This window comes from Pavona decussata, unplaced genomic scaffold, assembly GCF_977016875.1.
Source record: "Pavona decussata unplaced genomic scaffold, jaPavDecu1.1 SCAFFOLD_56, whole genome shotgun sequence".
NCBI classification, from domain to species: Eukaryota; Metazoa; Cnidaria; class Anthozoa; order Scleractinia; family Agariciidae; genus Pavona; species Pavona decussata.
This window is the reverse complement of record NW_028145478.1, coordinates 1350101-1373125: the sequence shown is the minus strand read 5'-3', so window position 1 is coordinate 1373125 and position 23025 is coordinate 1350101. Positions and strand designations below refer to the sequence as shown.

General features: G+C 41.1%; 3 protein-coding genes across 3 annotated transcripts in view; 2 read left to right on the top strand and 1 right to left on the bottom strand.

Moving 5' to 3' along the window:
* Positions 1 to 1065: 1065 nt before the first annotated feature.
* LOC146480081 (neuropeptide FF receptor 1-like) lies at positions 1066 to 2109 on the bottom strand. Its single transcript, XM_085110090.1, has one exon. It carries the CDS (start codon positions 2107 to 2109, stop codon positions 1066 to 1068), a length of 1044 nt encoding a protein of 347 aa, XP_084966216.1.
* Positions 2110 to 3784: 1675 nt separating this feature from the next.
* Positions 3785 to 23025, top strand: part of LOC146480076 (uncharacterized) — a 61020-nt gene continuing 41779 nt past the window's right edge. The window contains exon 1 of the mRNA XM_085110142.1: positions 3785 to 3890. The gene's annotated coding sequence lies outside the window, so the exon portion shown is untranslated. The remainder of the gene's footprint in view (positions 3891 to 23025) is intronic.
* Positions 3844 to 22182, top strand: LOC146480080 (uncharacterized). Its single transcript, XM_085110138.1, has 5 exons — positions 3844 to 3890; positions 3993 to 4073; positions 7882 to 7942; positions 13097 to 19952; positions 20692 to 22182. The coding sequence occupies exons 3-5, from the start codon at positions 7918 to 7920 to the stop codon at positions 20699 to 20701; spliced, it is 6891 nt and encodes a 2296-aa protein (XP_084966264.1). The 5' UTR covers positions 3844 to 3890; positions 3993 to 4073; positions 7882 to 7917; the 3' UTR covers positions 20702 to 22182.

Below are 23025 nucleotides of genomic sequence, written 5' to 3'. Positions count from 1 at the left end.
TTTATTTTCCTTTTTTTGTGATCACTGATCGTGGTTCACAAGTGCGGATAGCGTTTTTAATTCCCACCAAATTTTGTCATAGTCTTCCAATCTTCAAGACCGCCGTAGTCTTGCCTCGAGGCTCCGGCGAAAAATATTTGTTTTTAATAAACGTGTAAAAATAATAGAGACGTCAATCAATGCATTATGAACGCGAAGGTTTCCGTAATGAGCGCCAAAATTTATCGTTTTTTCTGGTAAATCAATTTCTAACTATTTTTCGAGAGGTCTATTGGTAGAGTCCAATATTGACGAATCGTTTTTGGTGTTTTCTACCTATAAAATTCTGTTGTAGCACTCCGAAGCAAACTGAAATTTGGAGCGTCAACTCGCTTAAAAAAGGAAATTGTGCCATTGTTCAAAGAAAACTGTGTGAATTTCGAATAAAGACAAGAATGAAAAGTCTCGCCGCAAGAATTTCAGATTGCTATTCGCGCAAAAATAAAGTCTTTTTAAAATTTCACTTTCACTGACGTGTGGTTTATCAATAATTTGCTGTTTCAGTTAAGTGCGGACACGTTTGCCAAAATGAAAATACAGTATAGGCTAATTTTGTCATGAGCTTTGGTAGAGACAAACAAGTTCTGTTATTGAGGAAAGGCTTTTATTAAAATTTCGGGAACTTAAAGCGAACGCGAAAACAACGAATCTAAAACCGTAGTGAAAGTCTAATGGGGTAGGGCGTATCAAACTGATATCAACAATAAACGGGCTGATACGACAATTATAATGACAGTAATGAAGAACTAATTGTAAATGATGGCACAAAAATGCAACTGATAGAGTAGAGTAGACTTGAACTTAAAAGTTCTTGTATAAACACAGAAGTGGAAATAAGGTGTGTTAAATTTCATCATCGGCTTAAAAACTCCGCGATTTTACTATAATCACACTGCTTATTTAAACTAGGAAAGAAGAGTCAATTTTCACATTAATTAAACTTAAATTACGGATTGATTCTTTTGATTTCTTCACAGTTACGGTTTGATGTTGATACAAACATAATCGAATAATTCACGCTGATAATTAAGTCGTATCAGTCTGGAGTCCATTTATTGTTCCATCGGCACAAGCATTTTGACTTTCTCTAACACTGTCCGCGACTTCTACGCGTTCGCCGGCTTGCATAGCAACGGCACCAGCCTGGTTGGGTGGTTGTACATTCAACATTTTATGATGGACAACAGGATTCAACACGTACACAAAGTTTACCAATGTAACAGCCACAAGGGTTGCCGTGTTTAATGCATAGGTGTCTTGAAATTTCCCGATTTTGGTCAGCATGTGGCAAATCGTGACAGGAATTCTGAACAACAGAAAAATGCCACAGATTTGGAATGACAGTTCAATCAGTTTTCTCTCTTGTCTTTGGTTTGCAGAACTTGAGGAATTCACGGGAGAAGAACGCAGTTTTTTGACGATGCGAAGAAACGTGACTATTATGATGACCATGGTAATGGTATCGAACTGGGCGAATACTGCAACTGTTGCTTGAAGAACTTTACTGAGCGCACCTATGTTGTTGTACGGAAAAAACGCAAAGCAAGTAGATGGCTCATTTCGCGTCAAGACGGCTAACACGGCGGCTGTTATCAAAGCTATAAGCCATGTCACAGCAATGACCTTCTTCACGTTTCTTGTTGTAAGTCGTCGGTTAAAGGGGTTTAAAACACACTCCTGACGATCAAACGCCATCAACGACAAAGTCAGCGCGTTTAGTACAATGAGGGCAAAACCCATAGGAACCTTCGCCTTACAAAGTATTTCAACGATTGGCGAATCGTAGATTTGAAAATAGTTGACAACTGTCATAAACATTAGCGACGGGATATTGAACAGCATTGAAAAAAGTCCGATCAAAGCGAGGCTTCCCAGTAAATAATGAGGCACTTTACGAAGGTTTTGTCGCCTTCGAAGCAATATGCAGACGCGTGCGTTGCCAAATGTTCCCGCCAAAATGCTGATGGCCAGAAACGACACGACAAATGCTGCGAGACCTGTTGGAAGAGGCGCGGAGGAGTGGCTGCTTGCATCCGAGGAACTGGCCTTGAAACTCTTCGAGTTGTTCATGATGAAATTGAAGCACTTTACCTGAGCGGGAGGAACGCTGTCTGTTTACTTGTGTTTAATACGGTGTATAAGTCTCGACTTGGCCGATTGATAAGAACAAGCAGGTGCATTTTGATGAAAGGTTAATTTAATTTCCTTTTTTTGTTCGGTCATTCTTTTTCCGAAGAAATGAGGGCGGCTTGGGTCAGTCATACTAATCCGTTAGCTAATTGTATATTTCTTTGTTGAAATGTACAAGTCCAGCCACCATTAAAGTATTAAAACGGTATGATGTTGTGTTAGTTTTGTTGATAGCCGACGACGGCTTCGACGATTTTACCAATTTCTTTCTTTTAATGTAGTGACTCACTCAGAAACTGAACAGAAAATAAAATACATGAAAGAAGTGAGGCATGTTTGGAGGTTCAAATTTCGGACAATATGAGATGTGTGAATACTTCCTCTTTCAATCCAATGAGGTATGTAAATATTTAAATGTCGAAACTTTTAGTAGTATATTCTAAGTAGATTTAGATTTAAATCACAACACCTCAAAATATTAAATATCCTCTTCTTCTAAAACATTAATAAGAATTCGATTAGTTCTTTTGGATATTTTTCGCTACCGGGCAACAAATACAACATAGATTTTTCTGTGTATTCCGTTTTTAAGAATACATCAAATAAATATGTTCCTTACTGAGACCGTTACCATGGTTACAGTAATGTACACAGCTTAAGTGGGTGCAAACAGAGAACCTAAAAAAGATGTTCAACCGTACATTAACTGGATTAATTGAGAAGGATTTGGATAAGGGGCTGCAAACATCATTTTACAGTTAATATGTTGGCCATTTGTCAGTTGTTAGATAATTTTTGTAGTATTTAAAATGCTTTCAAATGGTAAACCAGAGATTAAGTCTAAGTAGTTTGATATTTTTAGACAAGTACCCATCCATGGCCCATTCTCTTCTGAGCCCTGATTTCATCAGGCCCAATTTAGCGAGCGACCAAGTAAGTGGAAAATAAACCGCTGCTAAAATTAGGTCATGCATGAGATGGCATGTTCGTTGAATATCGGTTGACTTTTATGATTCCGGGAAGCAAGTAGCGTGGAAATTGATTGACAGTCCGGTTGCCTTTACACAAATATCACGTAAAATCGCCTAAATATATTTCCGGAAATTCTCAAAAAAATTCTAAATATCCCAAAAAATGTTCTAAATATCTCGAAAAATCCTCTAAATATCTCGAAATATATCGTGTTTTTGTTTTAAAAATAAGCTGATTTTGAACCCTTATGCCAAAATTTTCCCCAGCGGGAGCTGAAAAGTATGTCAGATATTGTCTACACTAGTATTATGGAAATAAAGCAGCTTTGAAAACAACATGGTGCAAAGTTTAATGTTTTCTCGCTAATGGGTTAAACAGTTGGTATGTCTATCATGTGTATAACGACTATGACAAAGAATTCTGTTAAGAAAATAGCGAGGAAAAGTTGGAAAACAGCCAAAAAAAGCTATAAATCTTTCTAAATATCCCCAAATCTTTTAAATATCGTAAAATTTTCTAAATATCTCGGAAACTTCTAAATATCTCAAAAATATCTGGATATTTGTGTAAAGGCCTACCAGTGTGCTTTTACATGTAATATTATGCATGCAATGTGAGGTCACGCTGAGAATGACCTTTCGGCTTCCTAGAAGGGCAGTTAATTTCATTCCATTTTCCTAGAATTCAAACAACAATCTGGGCGCAAAATTAAAACGGACAAATCTCAAACTGCCTTCCATGTACCAGAGGTAAGAGCTTTCTTGTGACCGTCACAACCATTTTGTTTTCGATCAGATTCCATTTTGCTATCACAACAGAAAAGCGTAAATATTGTATTACCTTTCACATAGTATGCCAAAGAATACCAGATCATATGACAACTATACTGGCCTGATGCTGCACACTTTTGCTCACGGAACCCCAAAACACGGGTAAGCATACAACTTTTAAATTCAACATTGTTTGTATGTGAGCTGACATCGTATTGTGAAAGGGATCGTGCCCTGTTAGGATGTTTTTCGCATATATACCCTTAACCCGAAACCAGGCAATATTTTCACCGCAATCAGCGACGGTTCGTTTTGTTCAGTTAGACTTCGCTCGCAGAAAATGCAGCAATAACTGACTCAAGTCCTTGGAAGACGATTACCCTAAAAACGGTGCAACTACACCGTACACGAACTCCTCCTAAACAACATTTTGTTTGCGTACGTTTTAGTTAAAATTGTTAACCGAGCCTCACAAAAATTAAGCCGTTCAAATTCCTTCGATTCCTTGACATGTTCCAAAAGGTCATCACTGATTGAAGCGATTGTTAGTAAAACGCGTACCAGTGTAACTAGGCTTTCTTCGTCTTCTTTTTTAAAAATATTTTTTTCTTTTCACTAATTTTCATTATTACTTTCGTTTATGAAATAAATGGAAGACGTCAAACAAACCGAAGTGATACAAGAATGTATCGTGTTTGGCGCGATCACTGATAGTGAAATCCCAGTGAGTAAGGAAATTAAATCTGTCGCCGCTTATCTGTTCGGTTTGTTCGATTACTTCTATTCATTTCATTAATTGAAAGTAATAATTAAAATGAGTTAAAAGAAAAGATATTTAAGAGAGAAGAAAAAAAAGCTCGTTACGCCGTTACTCCTTTTCAGGCATATGAAAATCTATTTGCAGTAAAATCAATTTTGATGGAATCCCAGCGATTATAAATTGATGCGAAAAACGAGTTTATACGCTTGTAACTATACTTGGAAATATAGAAGGAGGAGCATAGAATGCCTGTACTCTCAGCATGTATCTCAAACTATAGTCTTGAAACAAAATTCAAATTCAAAATTCAAATTTTAAAAATCTGCTTGTTTAGCATTGAAGCATTTGAGTCGGTTTGTATAATTACTCAGAGGCTTTTCTGGAGAGCTCATAATTTTGCTCCTGCGTAGGGGGGAGCGACTTCTACTTCTTGAAGTGTACAGCACTCAATCTTCTTTCCCAAGTCATCACCAGTCATCTCAAGAGTCTCTCAAGGCGACGAGATTTAACGGCTGCAAATTTGTGCCCGCTCGAGTGGCCTTGTCACGGTCTAGTTGTCTCGGGAAAACAATATCAGTTAATTTGTCGCTAACGAATTTAACGAAATCTTGAGATCCCATTGATCTAGCGTTGTGAAGAGGAACATACGGCTCAGGGGAATCAGAGTGACATTTTTTAACAGGCTCAATCTGAGAAGGAAATGAGCTGAAATGTGCCCTGTTTTACTACGAAAACCACCCTTTCGAACGCCGGGATTTGCTTGTCAAAGGAAGAGTAAATGCTTTTTTTGGTGGAAAGCCGAGAGGGGTTGACAATTAGAGGGTTTAGGAGCTGCAATGCCTTATTTTCTTTGGCAATGATTAAAATGAGGAAGGACTAACAATGAACCAAAACGAGCTGCATGGAGCTATACAGTAAGTTTACAATGACTGCAATAACTTGTAACAAGCTATTACACTTGACTATTATAAATGCACTTTATCCACTATATTAAATAACCCAACACCTTGGAGCTCTGAACAAGAGGCTGAGAATAAGTGCAATTTACGAAAGGGAAAACAAAACGAACTCAATTACAAGTCTCAGTAAACCATTTTTGTGTATAATGCTATTTAGTCAGTTGATACCAGTGTATATTCAAATTATCTATTACCTTTTTTTTCTCTTTTTCTATTTAAAGTGGACCCCCCCCCCCCCCAAAAAAAAAAAAAAAAAAAAAAAAAAACCTTAGGTTAATCAGCTTCCAAGGTTTGGCTGTTGGGAAGAAGTTGTCAAATAATTTACTTATCCCAGGGGCGTAGCCAGGGGAGGGTTCCAGGGGTTCCAGAACCCCCCCTCTCGCGTCAAGGAACCCCCTCCCCCTCTCTCCTATTTTTAACAGTGATTTTATCCCAGCAAGGGTGTAATGGACTCTCGATTCCTGAAATTCCTCGTTTTGTTCTATGCTTACAATAAGTACAGTGAACGTCATCGAGGTATCTATTTGCGTTTCACTTGCATTTTCGGAGAGTCATGAGCAGAGCTGGAATTCCTGTCCTGAGACCCCTGAGTGTAAAACTCCACAAGAGAGATCTAGATGTCTACGAGGCATACACTAACAGTAATAACATCACGGACGATCTCCAGGACATCTGAGACAGCATCGAAGACATCTGGACCGAGTTGTTCGATCTGGCGCTCACTACCGCGGCAAATGTAGGTGTTGTGCCTTCAATCCCACGCCGGACCAATCAGCAGCAGCATTGCGACAATGTACCAGCCCAGTCACCAGGGGCACCCAACGGATCGTTTCGGTAAATTATCTGTTCGGAAGGCCCTTAATCCCCTACAATTTTCTAAAAATAATTTTCGTCTCGAACTTTCGTGATATGGGAAATTTAAGGCCTGGTGTTTTCGGATTGATGAAAATGTCGTTTTGGGTACCGAAAAAAGGTCAGCTAAGATTTTCGGAAAGGAAATAACACCTACGTTTTTTGGGAAATGGACAAAAATGCCCTAGTAATTTCGAAAAGACTCAAGTTCCCCTAGAATGACCGAACAGATAAAAATATTATAGCGCAGCTTTAAATGAATCTACAGGGCTTTAAAGGCACTCCAGATAGCCTAAATAGCGTTTCAAAGGATCTGAGAGAAAACTCCCATTGGGTGCCCCTGAGACACCATCTGATTACTATAAGAGGGCAGTTGCTATTCCCCTTCTAGACCATCTACAATCAGAGATGAAAACATACTTCAATCCTACTAATGATGCTATCTTGTCCAGCCTCTTTAATTTTCGAGCTTCTTCCTGAGCTGGTAGCCGTCGGAGACAAAAATCCTGACATTGAAGCAGCGCTGGAGTTTTATGAGAACGACCTTCCTTCTCCTCATGTGGTTGATGTTGAGCTCCTGCGATGGAAGAGAAAGTGGTGTAGCACTGAGGATGCCGACCTTCCCACCAGTGCAGTTCATCAAGAGTTCTTTCCTAACATCCACACCTTGATCTGCATTTTGTGCACATTGCCGATAACGTCAGCTGAATGTGAGCGCTTATTCGGTACACTAAGAAGGTTAAAAACATACCTGAGGTCGACCATGTCAAGCGAGCGAGAGTCTGGGCTGGCGTTGATGAACATCAATTACCACCGAGACATAAATATCGAGGAAGTGATAAACACGTTCGCTCAACGGCAACCAAGGCGTCTTCTGTTTGCGTAGCGTAAACGCCAAAGTCTTGTATGTACGTAATGTAAGGATTTTAGACCAACTGTTTTCGTTGGAACCAATTTGGAACCCCTCTCCTAGAAATCCTGGCTACGCCCCTGTTATCCTACAAATGTATGGTGTACCAGCTGTGGTTTTCAGTAACGAATAGAAAACGCGAAAAATAGCTCGGAAAGATACATGGAACGCGTAGCTGGTGCTGCAAAATAATTTTATATAGCCACAACAAACGCCTCTAATAATTTAAAATATTTTGACAGTGTAACGTTCTCATCTGCCAAATTGTATTCTTATGGCCAGATATATCTTAAAGTTAAATTGGCTAAGAAGCCTAAAGAAACTACAGAAGCTTATGAATTAAGGTTTCCTCATAATTCCTTACATGTTTTCGTTGCAAAACAGAATGATTTGAAAAGCATGCAAAGCCGTAACAAAACGGGTCGCTAGCTATAACATGCAATTGCCTCGTATTATTTAATTCATTCATTCATTTCCTTTCATTTTCAGCGCTGTCCATCGTGAGTATTCATCAGCCTGAAAAAGATGTCGGATCAAGCCGGGGATGAAGGCAAGTCACTTTCTTGTAAAAACAATCGCGGCGAGATTTAAAAAATATTGAGGGAAAGTATGATACACTGGCGGTTATGTAGTCGCATTTCAAGGCTGCAAATAATTTTTTTTCATAGGCAGGTCATTTGTCAGGTCGGAGACCAGACCTGACCTGACAAGCTAACAATCTGGTCGGACAAAAAAAATTCCAAGTGAAAGAGCAAAATTAAGAACTCAACAAAACAACTTATTTCACTGATTTAATTGCGCACAATTAATCACAGACAGGAGCTGTAACAGTTGTATCAGTTCACTGATCAGTCTTCACTGGCGTCACACTTAAAAGACCCTCCTCAGACGATTCTTCTGACGAACGTTCATCAGAAGAATCTTCGTTGAGATGAAGGCGTTTTGTCGGGACCCTTTTTTTGTAGGCTTTCCTTTTTGTCTGATTTGGCCGTCTTCTTTTCGCCCTGTCCCACTCCTTGATGGCATTGGTAGGGTCATAGCTCTCCATCGGTGGCCCCTCAGCCTGAATCCTTAAGATATCTTCAAGAGTTTGTTGGGAGAGTGAAGCTCTCTTTACGCTCATCGCTCGTCCGAAACTGCTGAAGAACCTTATCAACACAGCATTAGATACAGGAACGCGAAACAATAAACGAGTCAGCAGCAAAATGTTTTGCCATTGAAAACTTCTTGAAGAGTGGAAAATTTTAAACCATGTCGCTCTGTAATGATGGCATGATGGTGACAAATACTTTACAGTGTAGTCAAGCATGTCATGCCATTCGTTAAGCACTTCGATTTGTGATGACTGGAGTCCTTGCTGTCGGAGAGGTTCTTGAAAGTGGCAAAGGTGACCCAGAATGACCTGATCCATGGACTCGTTTCCACTGCTTTTGCAGTAGCATGCCTCGCAATTCAGGATATCTGCCATTGTTGCTATGTCACTACTTCCACTAAGGCGAATTTCTATTGCATTTTGCAGCAACTGCACAAAAGATGCAGCATGTTCCTTCAAATTTGTCATAGCTGTTTCCAAGTTTGGAAGCTCTACACCTTGATATTTGTCACTGTCAATCTTGTCCAAGTAGTGCCTAAGTGTCTGGAGCTTGTCTACTTCTTTCTTCTGAACATTGTTAAGCTGTTTCTTTGCTTTTGAAATGGCAAGCGAAACTGTCACAGCATTGACATCTTCAACTTGAAATGCCTAGCTAAGAACAGCTGCTGGTTGTAACAGATCAACAAAGAAACAAGAGTAGACGAACAGCTTACCACTTTTCCATTTTCTTAGGTAGCCTTTCAACTTTGCTTGGTCGGTTGGTTTTACGGATTTGTCACAGCTTAATGTTTCCAAATGTTGAATAAATAAACCAAGCTTGTCAACTAGAATCTTTAAAGCACCAAGCTTGTGGCTGATCCATCTGGTACCAGTGGCTCTCTTCGGTTTCACAGAACCCTCTTCAAATTCAAAGGTCTGCTTGTATGCAGTATGGAGTTCGTAAAGCCCTCTCAGCCTCTTTGGGCTGTTCTCATACAAGTGATACAACCTCAACAATAGTTCGTCGACCTCTTTGAAATATGTATTGCTAAGAGCATCTTTTAGGGCAAGTTCTAATCGATGGGCCACACACCATGAAAAAACGGACCAAGGAAATTCTTTCTTAAAGAAAGCTTGTACTTGTTTTCAAGTGACATCAAGTGACGATGTTTTTAAGTGACATCTTCAGTGCAGCTAGTACTCCCTGGGCATCCGAACTTCGTAAGTTTTGTATTGACCGGAACCCTGTCTTTACTTTAATCATTGGCTCTGAGTCATTAGTTAATTGGGGTTCATTTGGAGCAGGATCGAAGTAAAGGACAAATACTGCCTCCTGTTCTGCAACAGCATTGTCAGTGGTTGAGTCAACTAAGACGCAATAAAACTTTGACTGAGAAATGTCCTTCGATAGCTTGGTAAGAAATTCGTTTGCCTGAAAGGATATAAACTCTGTCGCCGCTGTCGGTTAGAGTACACCGTCCCATGCGGAACACCGTGCCTTTTTTCGAGCGCGATTAAATTCTCATATTTTGAGAGCGGCAGTTCTTCTTTAACCACAAAGTAGGAAACGTCAAATTTCTTTTTAAGGTCTTCAACCTGTTGTGAGTTAAGATTAAAATCCAACCTTTGTTGATTTTCCTCTGCTGCCAATGACGTTTCCTCTGTCTGCTTATTGTAAAGAGAAAATGCTATCTTGTGGATATCCGGTTTAGCATGGTCTACCACACTTGTAAGTCTAAAGTTGGTTGAACCATCGATAAATACTCTTAAGAACTTCGGTCTGTTCTTGATCATGGGCACAAACTGAGTGCATATCTTGCATTTCAATGCAGAACAATAATTTCCCTTGCTAGTTTTTTCGCTATCGTAGGTTAGCCACGACTCTGCCTGAAAATTACCTAAGTCTTCGCCCTTCCACTTTTCAAATGTAGCACAAGTCAAATTTCTTGATGATGTCTTCGCGCTATCAGTCTTCATCAGAGTTTCAGAGTTATCCACAGTGACACCCAACTTACTTTTCTTCACACTTGCAGAGTTATCCCAGTAACTTGGCGATTTCACCTCATAACGTGGTCTCTTGATCACTTTTTGGTGCTGCCCCACTTCACTTGAGAAATAACTGGTGATAGTTCCCTTTGTTGTCCCTTTCTTTATGAGAGATGGCTTGGGGTTAGCTACATTTCGGGACGATTCAGGTGTCTTTGACTTTGAGTCTGACGGTTTATGAGAGATCCTGAAAAATGGTTAGGTTCGTACCAGTTCCCAGGAGTTGTATTTAGACTTCCATCTCGTGACCAAATAATGCAAACAGTGCTTTGTGCCCCTCATTCAAAGTGCGTGGGAGAATCTTTCTGTGAAGAAAGTCCCTTATTCGACTGCCTACGTTCGGATATACTGAATACTGTGGCCTTCCCAAGACGCTGGTGAGTGCCATTATGTGAAACATACCACACCACACCACACTCTCTCCTTGCAACCACTATTTGCCTCTGCTCTTATCGCTTTAATCCGATCCTTGCCATCCCAGGAAGCCATTCCACCAGCAGTCAAACACATGGTGAACAGTGTTTGTTCATCATAACTATTGGCTATACCAGCATTTAAATACTCTTGAAAAGCGGAGTGCTGAGAGTAGAAATCGCTATTGATGTAAAGCTCAAGAGTGGTTAACAGTCGAAGAAATGAGACAAGGACTGATCACCGACCAGAATACGTGAGGCGGAGTGTAAAAAACAATCGCCATCTCCAGTCGTCTTGCAAGCAAGAAATCCGCTAGTTTCATCTTCCAAAATAATGTCCTCAGGAATAAGTGTTTGGCCGACCTCATCCTTGTCGATCATTCCTGGATCTTCGATTGACGCCTTTTGTTTTATCCAACGGGAAACTTGATCGTATTTGTTGGAGAGAGATTTACAGTAGCTTTGTTTTTCCTCGCCGAAACCTTGGTCAAGATGTTTCTTCAGAGATATTAAATCAGTTCGTGGGTCGCACTGTAACTGCAAAAAATCCATTTTGCCGTCAAACTCAAACTGAAACTCAAACAACCAAGTAATACGATCAAGAAAACAATCGACCCATACGCGACCGGACTACCGACATATTTCCAAATTGAAAGATGTATGTTAGTCATCTGCGTGTTGCACGTGCTGAGATTTATACATATACCACCACATTCAACAGTGTTAACAGCGTTTCTTTTTTTGTTGTTGTTGTCGCTGAACTAATGCGGAAATATTGCATTTACGTTCTGATACAATATAAAGAAAACTAGGGAATTATTGCTTATTATGATTTCTTTACAGTTAATGTTGAGGTGAATTAATAGTAAAAGTAAAGAATGAATTATTTGGAATGTATACCATTGACATTGTTTGATCGGATCACTGTATGGATAATCAAGATAAAAAGAGAAAGATAAGGATCTGCAAACAAAATAAAGTTTATTGTTTCATTTTATTGTTTTACCAATCCACCTTAATCCACTATTTACCAATCCACGTTTTACCAATCCACCTTTTACCAATCCAGTCCATGTTTTACAAATCCAGTCCACTCCACTCCGGTCCTTGTTTTACCAAATGCCTTACTGTCTAGCCAAAGAACGGAACAATGTTTTACCACAAGCGTCATTAAAGTATGATAATTAAAGTTTAATTTTGATCAAAAGTGCCCGGTCAGAGTGACAGACCAGACTAATATTGCGCCGGTCAAAACGTCAAATTTACCGGACGATGACCGACTGTTATTTGCAGCCTTGCATTTCTTTTCCTATTGCTTTTGAAACGTTGGAACACGGGACGTATGAGATACCAGTGAGTTTTGAGGAGACGCGACTAAAAATTCTGCTGTATGGTATGGGGGGGAACTCAAATTATAAGGACTAGCATCCCATTGAGAAAAGTCGACAGTGATCTTTTATTGAGGAAGGTTATTGCGCATGAATTATTTGCCCATGTAAAATTTGCTGTCAGTAAATGTTGTCATATTAAATGAAAATGTTACATGATAAGTGATACCATGACTCTCATGGTGATACCAAAGTACAATTCATCTATTCGCGATGCTGCATCTCGGGTTCTTTTGTGTACGGGGCTGAAAAGCTTTTCTATGAATTAATTGGTCTTCGGTTGGATTCCGGGTGTTTTGTTAGAACCAAAACGATTATCGAAGCTAAGGAATCCAGGAAATTCCATCGAACTAAAATCGAAACAACGCACTATTTGATTGTGGTTTCCCTGTCCATCGGATTCTGCACTTTGCTATTTTCGTAAAATGTGAACAGAACTGTTTCCTCACTCACTTAATCTCTTCGTCAAACGTTTGAGATACAGTTCTTGACGTAAACTTGTGAAAAAACAAATGTCGATTAATCGTTTTCTTCCGATAATTTTTGGCGGGCTTGGAAGTTAATTTAAGAAAATGTATGGCTTATAGCGTATTTTGCTAAAACAACGAACGCGAGCAGACCGCGCACAGGACGGTCCCGAAGAGTGACTGATTAGTGTATCAGTCTAACTCACTTTCGATTACAATGAATTTTCATACAAGGGCAGATCATCCAACATTCTAAATTACTTTACAAAAATACCTAATTGATAGTACTGTCTTGTAACAAACTTTAATGAATTGCAGGTGAATTAACTCGGGATGACACACTTCCAGTCGTGGTCCATTTCTCTACTTCGGACGAGACTGATTGTACCTTTCCGCAAGAGGGGAATTACCATGATGTATACTATTGGCAAGCTCCAGACTTTCTGACTGAATCTCTTTTTGTTGACTTCTTGACGGAAATTGTAGATGCAGTCTCTGATCGGGACACTCAAAGGTTCCTCAGGCTTTTCCAGCCTTCGCCTGAGTTGAAAGACGAGTTGGTGCGACTGAACCAAAAACGAAAAAGATGGTTCATTGGCTACGAGGACGACAATGCTTTTTCACTCAGAGTACGTGAAGTTTGCTCAAATTTCTGCAGCATTGGAGACTTCGTTTCAATTTACCCATCTCAAGGAAGCCTAAGCATCAAAAGTATTGACGTCCTCGTGAACAAAGAAACAGACCCTTCCGGAGAGTTACGGAGAAGAATAAACCAGACACTAGCTGCTGATGTAGCGAGTTATGAAGAGTTAGAGGCTGTTGAAGAGCCAGAGGATAGCGAGGATGTCTTCGTGGAAGATAAATACTCTTCCGACGAAGACGAAGAGATTGATGAAGAAGTACAAGCGAACCCTGAAAAACCTTGCTATTATTCACCACAAATAGAAATGGCAGCCATACTCAAGAAACGAATTGACACCATTATGTGGCATTACCACAAGATTGCGGAGCTAAGTGATGTGTTCGACAATGTTGAGTTCACAGTGTACACAGCAAGGTACCGGATGCTGAGCGATCAAACTGAGAAGAGAATTTGCCACCCAGATGCTGGTGTCTTATCGAAGAAAGAACTGGAGGCACGGAATGAATGTAGTGCTAAGAAGAGGATGTTTATGTATGTCCACAGCGCGGAAACCGACACACACTTTGAGCAACTAAAGCAAGATGTTCAAAGCAAGCCTAAAACCCTCTTCCTCATCATAGCAGACGAGTGCCATTGGGGAATCACCAAAGATAGAGAACAGAAACCATCTGCTCATAATCTGTTCATCAATGAATGGTGCAAGGACGACTCTCCCGGAAATGTTGTTGTGGTTCAAATTTCGGCGACACCCTTTAATCTTCTAACCACGAACTCTCGCCTTCCTGAAGTCCAATGTCTGCTTCTTTATGACAAGATATCTACCAAAGAAAACAAATACAAAGCTGGAGATCTGTTGGTCCTTGAACGAGAGCCTTGCTTGGATGAGAATGTTACACAAACCTCCAAGCAAGTAGAACTGCACGTTGTTCACTGGTCAGAGGTTGAGTTGAAGAACTTTGAGAGGGGAATGCGGATGAAACTCAGATCAACCTTATTCATGGAACACGCACCGCGTCGGTACCTTCATGTTTCCTCACAGGGGAACGTGGGCGTTTCATCTAATGAACGCAACGCAACTGAATTCATTGTTCGAGGGCGACACGGTATCGTAACAATTAAAGCCATTGTAAGCAAAGACCAAGTACTCACAATAACTAGAGATGCCAACGGAGAATTGGAAGCCAAGACTGACCCTTCGAAACCAGTTATGTTTGAAGTCAAGCTGGACTTTGGCGTTGGAGTTGCAGCATTTTCCTGTTGCGACAGAGAAGATCACTATTTGGCAGTTGACGACAAAGACCACGTCACTCTGCAAGCCGCAAAAGTTGAAAGAAAATGTGGTGTGTCCGTCATGAAACCCAAACATGATGTGGCTAGGGTTTCTTTCGAGTTCTACATCGACCAGTGTGGGCCAGCAGAAGTCAACGTGGTTGGACAACAATACTTAAGCTTAAACTACTACCTCGGAACAATGAAGTGTTACGACAAGAAAGATCAGAAGATAAGAGAGGATGATTTTTTCCAAGGGATCGTGGACAAGGCCAAAAGACGAAAGCTGCTCAAAGCGGATTCATCCTCCTTTAAGATCGACGCCTTGCTTTGCGCAGAGTACTGCTACCATGTTGTTCATGTCAGCGTCTATGACACTGATGACAAAATAAGACAGGCACTATCCTCTGACATCGACCAGTCACCCGCTGTTTTGTTCGACAAAAGACTCCTCTCCTTTATGAAGCAACTCAAGAAAGACAAAGACAAGAGGTACATTCATCCAGAAGCTTTCGAGTTGGTTCGAAGAGAAATCTGCGACGAGGCCAAACAAGATTTTAAAGATAGCATTAGAGAATTCGTGAAACTAAAGAAACACAAAACGTCTACAGTGAAAGAAAAGGAATTAAAGGATCTTGGCGAAGATGTGATGGCCTCATTTGTAGCCTGCTTGATGTATCTTTCACAGGAAGATCTAAAATCTATCATACAAGAGACCCGTGAATCCGCCATCATTGAAGAAATCAAAGAAACTTTGCAGAAGGATGATTGTCAGAAATTGGTTGCTATCTGGAAGAGCATTGCTCAGGAATACGAAACAAGTTCCTTAGTAAAGAATCTCATACAGAGCGGCAAAGGAGAATTGGGCAAGATGAAAATTATACGAGCAAAGAGCATGGAAACTGCAAATCAATTCTTCCACACACTACGACTGGCGAGAGCGATATCTTCCCTGGAAGAATGTTTCGAAATCATACGGGACTATGGTGGAATTCAGATCGAGAAACAACTAATGAAATCATCAAGCCCCTTCTTTAAGAAGCTCCAGCCGGTTGACTGCCAGTACAAATTTGATTGTTGTTGCAACGAGCTCACGCTACAACATGGCCGTAAGAAATGCTTGAATTGCAAACATGTACACAAGTCAATCACTCAGTATGAAGATCTGGAAAATCTGGCTTGCATCCTCTTACTGGTTGACAAAGGCCGTATGGGAGACACATTTCCCCATAGCTTTGATTGCCTTGACCTTCGGCTTAACTACGACAATAGTCGGGAGTTCAAGGAAGGCTCTCCGCTGTACCTTTCAACTGTCATTCAAGAGCTTGGAAGAATGTGTCGTTATGCAAAGGTGTCTGACGGGGAATCTGGTGGTCAAAACGCCCCTTACGTGTTGGTTGGGCGGAAACTGTACGAAAAGCTTGAAGAATCCTTGAAAAAGTCCCCAGCTATGAGCGCAATTTCCTGTACGAGACCCGACCGATATATGAGCGGTAGAAAAAATGGAGGGACAGCATCATCGTTATTGCGTTGGCTTGAATTTGAAGCGCACAAGGACAGCTATGATCATGAAAACAAGCAAACGCATTGCAACAGGATCCTTCTCCAAGCTGAACCCCAAATTGGAAAGACGGGAACCTATCTCTGCCTCATTAAGCTATTGAGACTAGATATCCTTGGAAAAGAAAATGTGCCATCAACGACAACCACTGCGTTTGATGAAGGTGCCTTCTATCTGCACAAACAGAGCGACTCTTCAGAAGACGTCTTGGTGGAAGAAATCAACGAACGACAAGACTGGCAGTTCCCCTATTGGAAAACAATCAAGGAAGCTACAAGTCTTTACGACAAAACAGTGGTTCCTGGGAAGTACTCAATTGGAGGGTGCTTCTATACGCACGATACGGAGGAAAATCCTTTTATTCTCATGAGACGGACTAATCTGAAACCAACCAAGTCAGCACACCATTACCAGAAAACCGAATGTGCAGATGGCATGCGCGCTTGCCATTGGTACCATTTCCAAAGTTGTCCAGAATGTGGAAGACTTCTTCAAGGCCACGAACCAGTTTTGGAAACCTTTAAGGTGGAGTTCGATGGCGAGCCAATCGATGTTAAATGCTCGCTACCAGCCAGCAGTCTCCAATATTGCCGTCTTCAAAAACATCTCAAAAGCATTCGATCGACTCATGGTGTGAACGAGCTAAGCCATACCTCAGTTACAAACAACGTCCCCACTTTGCAGTACTGGATATTCCATCCTTCGCACAGGGATGATCCTCGTAAATGTCTCCTGAATTACAAACACGTGATGCAAGAAGAAAACCGCGCGGCTAGTTATGTGCAAGTTGCTGTTGTTAGAAGTGAAAAGTTCCAGGCTTATAGATCCACATGGGGCAAGATTGTTGCCATTTTTCAGTTGCCTGATAAACTGCCCAATTGTGAACTTGGACCAAATGAAGGAGGCGTGGGATACGCCAGGCTGTTTATCCAGAAAACGGCTTTCGCCTTAAAGCTGGAATATGTTTTTGTCATTGATGACAACGTGGCTATCATGTCTAAAGCGGTATTCAGTTCTGAAAAGCAAGCGGGATCCAGTGCCAACGTTTCAAGGGATGACAAAGGCGTGATAAAGATGGAAAGATGCTCATTCTTTAAGCCACTGAGTCATCTCCAGAAAATAGCTGAAGGGAAAGAAATTCCTCCCGACTGCGGAAAGCAGCTAGAGCCTCACCCGTTAAAGGAGCAGCTTGAGGCTCAACAGTTTCCACTGTATAGTTACACAGGCCCGGCCAAGTTGTTTGGCGATAAGCAGCACGAAAGTTATGGCGTACTTGGCCTTCTGAGAAGTGTTCCAAGAGCAGCACGACCGTTCAATAAAGCCCAGGTGTACGCTGTGATGTTGTTGAATGTGAGGAGCACCGTGGAAAAGAAAGTGTTTTATCGACCATGGCCATGCTGGGAGGATCTACGTTTCAACGATGACTGCGACAAAGCTGGTCTGTGGGTTGTGAAATGCAACCGTTACCACTTTCTTAAAGTGCAGTACAACGACTGGATCAACAACCTCGCTCTTCCAAACATCTTCCCCTGGAGAGAAGACAGCGTAATGGAGCAACGTCCATTTGCAAGCCAGCTAACCAAAGAATTTGAAGAACGCATTCTCCTAGAGCACCTTCGAAAGGTAGTAGAAGAAGCAGGTCCTCATAGGTGTTTCAAAGGGCAGATTGGCTATGACCGGCTAGAGGAGAGGGAGGAAGAACTCTCTCCAATGCAAATTGTTGAGAAACTCGAAACTGATAATGGTACGGAAGAAGCATTCGAAAATGAAGTCCCAGTCCTCATTGCATCTTACTGTGCCTCAAATCGGACCGCTAAGAACATGATGCTTCTAAATTCAAGATTTTGTGCAACCAAAGAGAAGATTGTTTTTATCACAAGTGTAAGAGATGCAATAGAACGCTGGCCTCGGCTCACGCTGGCAACCGTACCAACCCACAACGGAATTTGCCTTTTCTCCGAAATGAGCGACAGAAATGCTCAGTTTTCCATTTTGTCCGCAGCTGACCCAAGGAGACATCATTTGCGATGGATTTTAATTGAGGCATCCTTCCTACCACACTTTGCCACAATCCTGAGGGAAATTACCACAACCTTTAACGCAGACGAGGCATCGTCAGAAAACGATGCCGTGTTTACCAAACAGAAACCAAACGCGAATGAATGTACCCCATCCTATCACGTCAAACACATTAGAAATGATGGAGACAGCGTTACCGAACCTCTTTGCCCAAATGAACTGTTCCGACAATCCTTCCGAGTAACAGAGTCTCGCCAAGCAGAGCGACCTCTCCAAGGATCTTGCAGCACACAGCGATTTCGCCAAGGAACTAACGGGGTTAAAAGACATCCTGAACATTTCGTCTGTGTCAGCACCTCTTTTCATGATACCCCCAGCAAGCGACGAAAGATGGAAGACTACGTCGTTCACCGGGAAGATCGAATGACAAATGAAGAAGAGGGCAATGATGGTGTCACTGCAAAGTTAAACAATGAACTGCCAAATTCAGAGAAATGGGCATCACACAATAAGATGAAAGAGGCTAAGGGTGAGGAATTGTGGGTCAAGAGAAAGACGAAGTTCATTGCAAACCAAGGCGACCGAAAAAGTGAAGAGAGTGGTAAAAGTGCCTCTAAAACTTGTAAAACCACAACAGACCTCGAGCCGCTGAGAGTGAAAAAGAAAAAGGACGAAAAGGGGAAATTAAAGAAGGAAAGTGCCCATAGCAGGAGAAGCTCAACCCAAGAGATAGAAATGGCGTGGAGCAATGTGCAAAGTAAACAGAAGGCTTCCACCTCTCAGTCCGAAGACGAAGAAAATAACGAGGTCCAGGACGACTCCTATGATAGCAGCCAAACCAGCGCAACCTCTGTTTATTCCCTTGAAGACGAGGACATGGAATTGGCGAGCAGTTCTGAAATGTACCCTGTATTTACTCCCCCTCATCAAGATGTACAAGCTGAAACTGACGATAAGTCTAGTGCCAACGCGCTAATCAATAGGGGTCAAGAAAATCCAGCAAGGCGAAAGACGTCTCCTAGCAATATAGCATATATGACGGGAACCAACAGTGTAACAAAGATTATCGTTGATCTTTGGAGGGAGTACAGAAAAATGAGACGCAACAATGAGGGAGACCTTACCATGGAGCAAGTCAAAGACAAGCTCAGCCACTTCACAACCAATGATTTGGAGATGGAAGACAACCAGGGTTACACGGCAATCTTGAAAGCGTGCTCGCTGCCCTCTATAAGTCCTCATGTTATACAGTACCTTATAGTCACTGGAAAGGTAAACCTCAACTGTAATCTTCCGCAAACGTTTGACAGATACCACAACGCTGCCGCAGGATTAATCCCAGGAATGTCTCCTTTATCGGTGGCGATACGGAGAAGCAATGTAAACTGCATCTCGACTTTTATGAGACGGCAAACTGAACTTGACGTCCGGAATGCTGACGAGGATGGAAACACTGCCTTACATCACTGCGTGCTTCTGATATCAAAAAGTGCTTTTCAGAAACTGTTTCCCCTGTACAAACCATTGGAATGGAGAGAAATGCGGAACAGTGAAGGCAACAATGCCCTGGACATCGCATTGAAGTTGGTGCATGGAACTCCACTGAGATCTCGGACAAAGAAGCAAGCACTGAAATACATCCTCGAGGAAATGGAAGAAATGGACTTGTCAAGCGTTTTAAGGTAAAAATTTCAATCTCTTGTGCGAGATATGTCCACAAATGCACGCTAATGAAATGCATGAACTGTATGATAGATATCACAAAGTATCCCCTACCCTACATTCTTACTAAAACACAAATAATTCTGTTAAACATGAAGTCATATGAAAACGACAAAAAGGTCTGTCTTATATAAAGTACCCAAAATCAGGGTTAGGTGAATTTCTGGGCATAAGTGTCTTGTGCCGCCACGAAGACCTTTTAGGCCTTTTTTAGGTTTAAAATCCCGACACGAACGCTGTTCAGGAAACCTGCCGCTTTGAGTGTACAGTAAACAGGAAAATGGATCAGCAGGACCAAATGGCGTCTTAAATATTTGTTCCTGAACGAACCCATCCAGGACATGCAATACAACGTGAACAACTACGTGCTATTTCTATTCAACAAAATATTGGATATAGTTTTGTTCCGTCTCCAGATCATCGACCCTGAATAGTGTTAACATGGTCTCAGATAAGTAGAATTTATTACTGCTTGTTTCACGAGGTGAAAATGATATTATTTTATTATGTTTCGGTGCGAGAGCGCATGACTTTACAGGAAAAACAGGTTTGGTCTACATTAGTCCAGATAGAAACAATTTGCTACATCCAGAGCTGGACCTAACAAAATTGCGATGCTTGGAGCTTAATGATGGGTTTTAAGAAGTGTCTAATTATCAAACAATTATTTTAACACTTCTTTTTGTGTTTTGTCATTAGCTTGCAATGAAGACCGAAGACATCTGTGGTCAAAAAGCGTTTAGCAACCGGAAGCAGAACTTACAAGCCAGAAATTGAATGATGAATAGTCTTTCATTGGGAGGTTAATCTGCCTGGAATTGAAAACTGTCTTTTGCGCTCACTGTATTTTACTATATTTCTCTTGTCTGTGGCACTGAGGTTCTATTTGTACTATTTGTAGTAGTGCTCTCAACGTGAAAGTAAACCCCACTAAATTTAATGGGCATTCCTTTCTCGCACAACCACTCGGAAACAACTGGTCAGATTCAGTTCCCAGGGGGCTATTCCCCCATTATTGCAAACTTTTTTTGGCGTCGAATTTTACTCGGTTATTCTTCGCCCCACCCCGCCAAACTGCCCCTGGGTCTGCAAGGATGTATTTCAGTCAGATTAATTCATCCAGCCGGAAGCGACTGGAACAGCATTCAATGTAGGACGTGAATTTTTGCTCTAGAATACAAAACGAATCACCACCTTCAGATTGCCATTCCGACATGCAAGTGGTGCCTGTTTAATGTAGAGCTACTGTAAATAGACTGATTCTTGTAATGTTTACAAACTATTTGGACATATTTAGTTATAACAGTGTTTACATAGGATGCTCTTTCACAACATGGTGGTTTTCAGATCGAGAGGCCCTGTATATAAAAGTTACAAACAAATAGAGATTTCGTTACATGATCACATTATATAGAATTTTATACGCATCTTACCTGTGCCCACATTGTACATATATTATGTATTGCCATACTCCAGGCATTAATAGCTTATGTTGAACGGCATTAGGGAGTTCATATGGTCCACGAGAATTTTTTTTCCTCAAATTGTGCATTTAATCTAATAGTTGAGACTCTCGTAAGCGATTGGTGTTGGGATAAAAAAGGGGGGAGGGAACTCAAGATAGTCATTTACTGAGGCAACAGTGGATTACCTTTTTATCATAACGATAAACCAAAGAGCCGATTTAATGGAGACTTTCTTCAGTCGATGTAACAAGCGAGTTTGCGCTTACAAGTAATCAAACTTAAAAACGTCCGCAAAGTAATTTCAAATCGAAACGTTAGATACAACATTTAGTTCTCAATACTTACTTGGTGTTCTCTAAAAAGTAATAATGAATAATAATAAAAATAGTATATTTTAGCGCACACTCTGTATAGTTATTGGAATGCGCTTTCCAAGATAGAAGGCAAACTAAGTTAAAAAAGCAAGGTTATAAAAAAATTCGATCCTGATTGTCAGGAAAATTAAGTTAAAAAATGGAATAAGATAATTTTATTTAAGAATTTTATTTGAATAGTTTTGCTACAAAGTCGCAGCTTAGCGGGAAAATGTCACAAAGTAAAATGTTAGCTATTTTAATTTTTTATTGTACTATAATTGAACTTTCTTAGTCAGAGACCACATGTACACTGCTTTGTTATCCTTCAATTCTCATCGTTTTTTGATAAAAGGTATAGATCACAATTAGTTCTCGAGTTGTTTTAAAACTTTCTAACTCAGAGGGGTAATTAATCAACATCTAATTTATCCAGATTCAAATTATCGAGAAATTAAAGGCTAGTAAATTTTCCTCTCTTCTTCTTCTCAGCTCCTAGTGGAACTTAAGTCTCAAATCAAAGTCCTCCATCTTAATTTTTTGTTCTGTGCCAGCTTCGAACATACTATTCGATTGCCCGATCTTCACATCCGCTTTTGGCGAGAATAGCTTCATCGTTGGTGCCACGAAAGTTGACCCCCTTGTCTGCAGCGGAAACTTCTACAATACTAGTTCTGATTTTAGATTCAGTGATAAACCTAATTTTTTGACTGGAGTGGGTAATCGGCCCTCTGCCCATCCCCCAACCTGGAAGGCCAATAGGTTTTCTCTGAGGTTTTCAGTTGGGGTTTTCGATCCCCTAGATGGTTGTCTTACAAGGTTTACCAGTAGCAATTTACCCGGGTTTGATAGCGGAGTTGGCTTCTCCTTTATAAGCTGTCCTTCCAGGCTGCGAGCCTTACCTACCCGACGCAAACTGGCTTTAGGGCGCCGGCAAACCGCCCTTGTACCTCTAGAATCCGTATCATACCAGCTAATTTTTTTAAGGGTTAGGATCTCATCCTACCTCCACCCTGCGGATGTTCCTAACTCATTTTCGAAACCAAGCATAAGCTACACGTGCGATAGGCAACAGAACAAGCGACAAACGCGGGCCCTTAGCGTAACAATTTTGGCGCCAAAATTTGGAGGGTAGCCTGTAAAGAGGCTGTCTGGTCGAGAATGGAGGAATACGGGGAAAAATAGCGAAGAGTAAAGGGGGTGGGGAGGAAGGC

Bases quoted from the DNA above. Each gene is read 5' to 3' on its own strand.
- LOC146480081 (XM_085110090.1), bottom strand. From the start codon at position 2,109: ATGAACAACTCGAAGAGTTTCAAGGCCAGTTCCTCGGATGCAAGCAGC.
- LOC146480080 (XM_085110138.1), top strand. From the start codon at position 7,918: ATGTCGGATCAAGCCGGGGATGAAG. The intron at 7,943-13,096 runs GCAAGTCACTTT...AATGAATTGCAG, and splicing joins GGATCAAGCCGGGGATGAAG to GTGAATTAACTCGGGATGAC.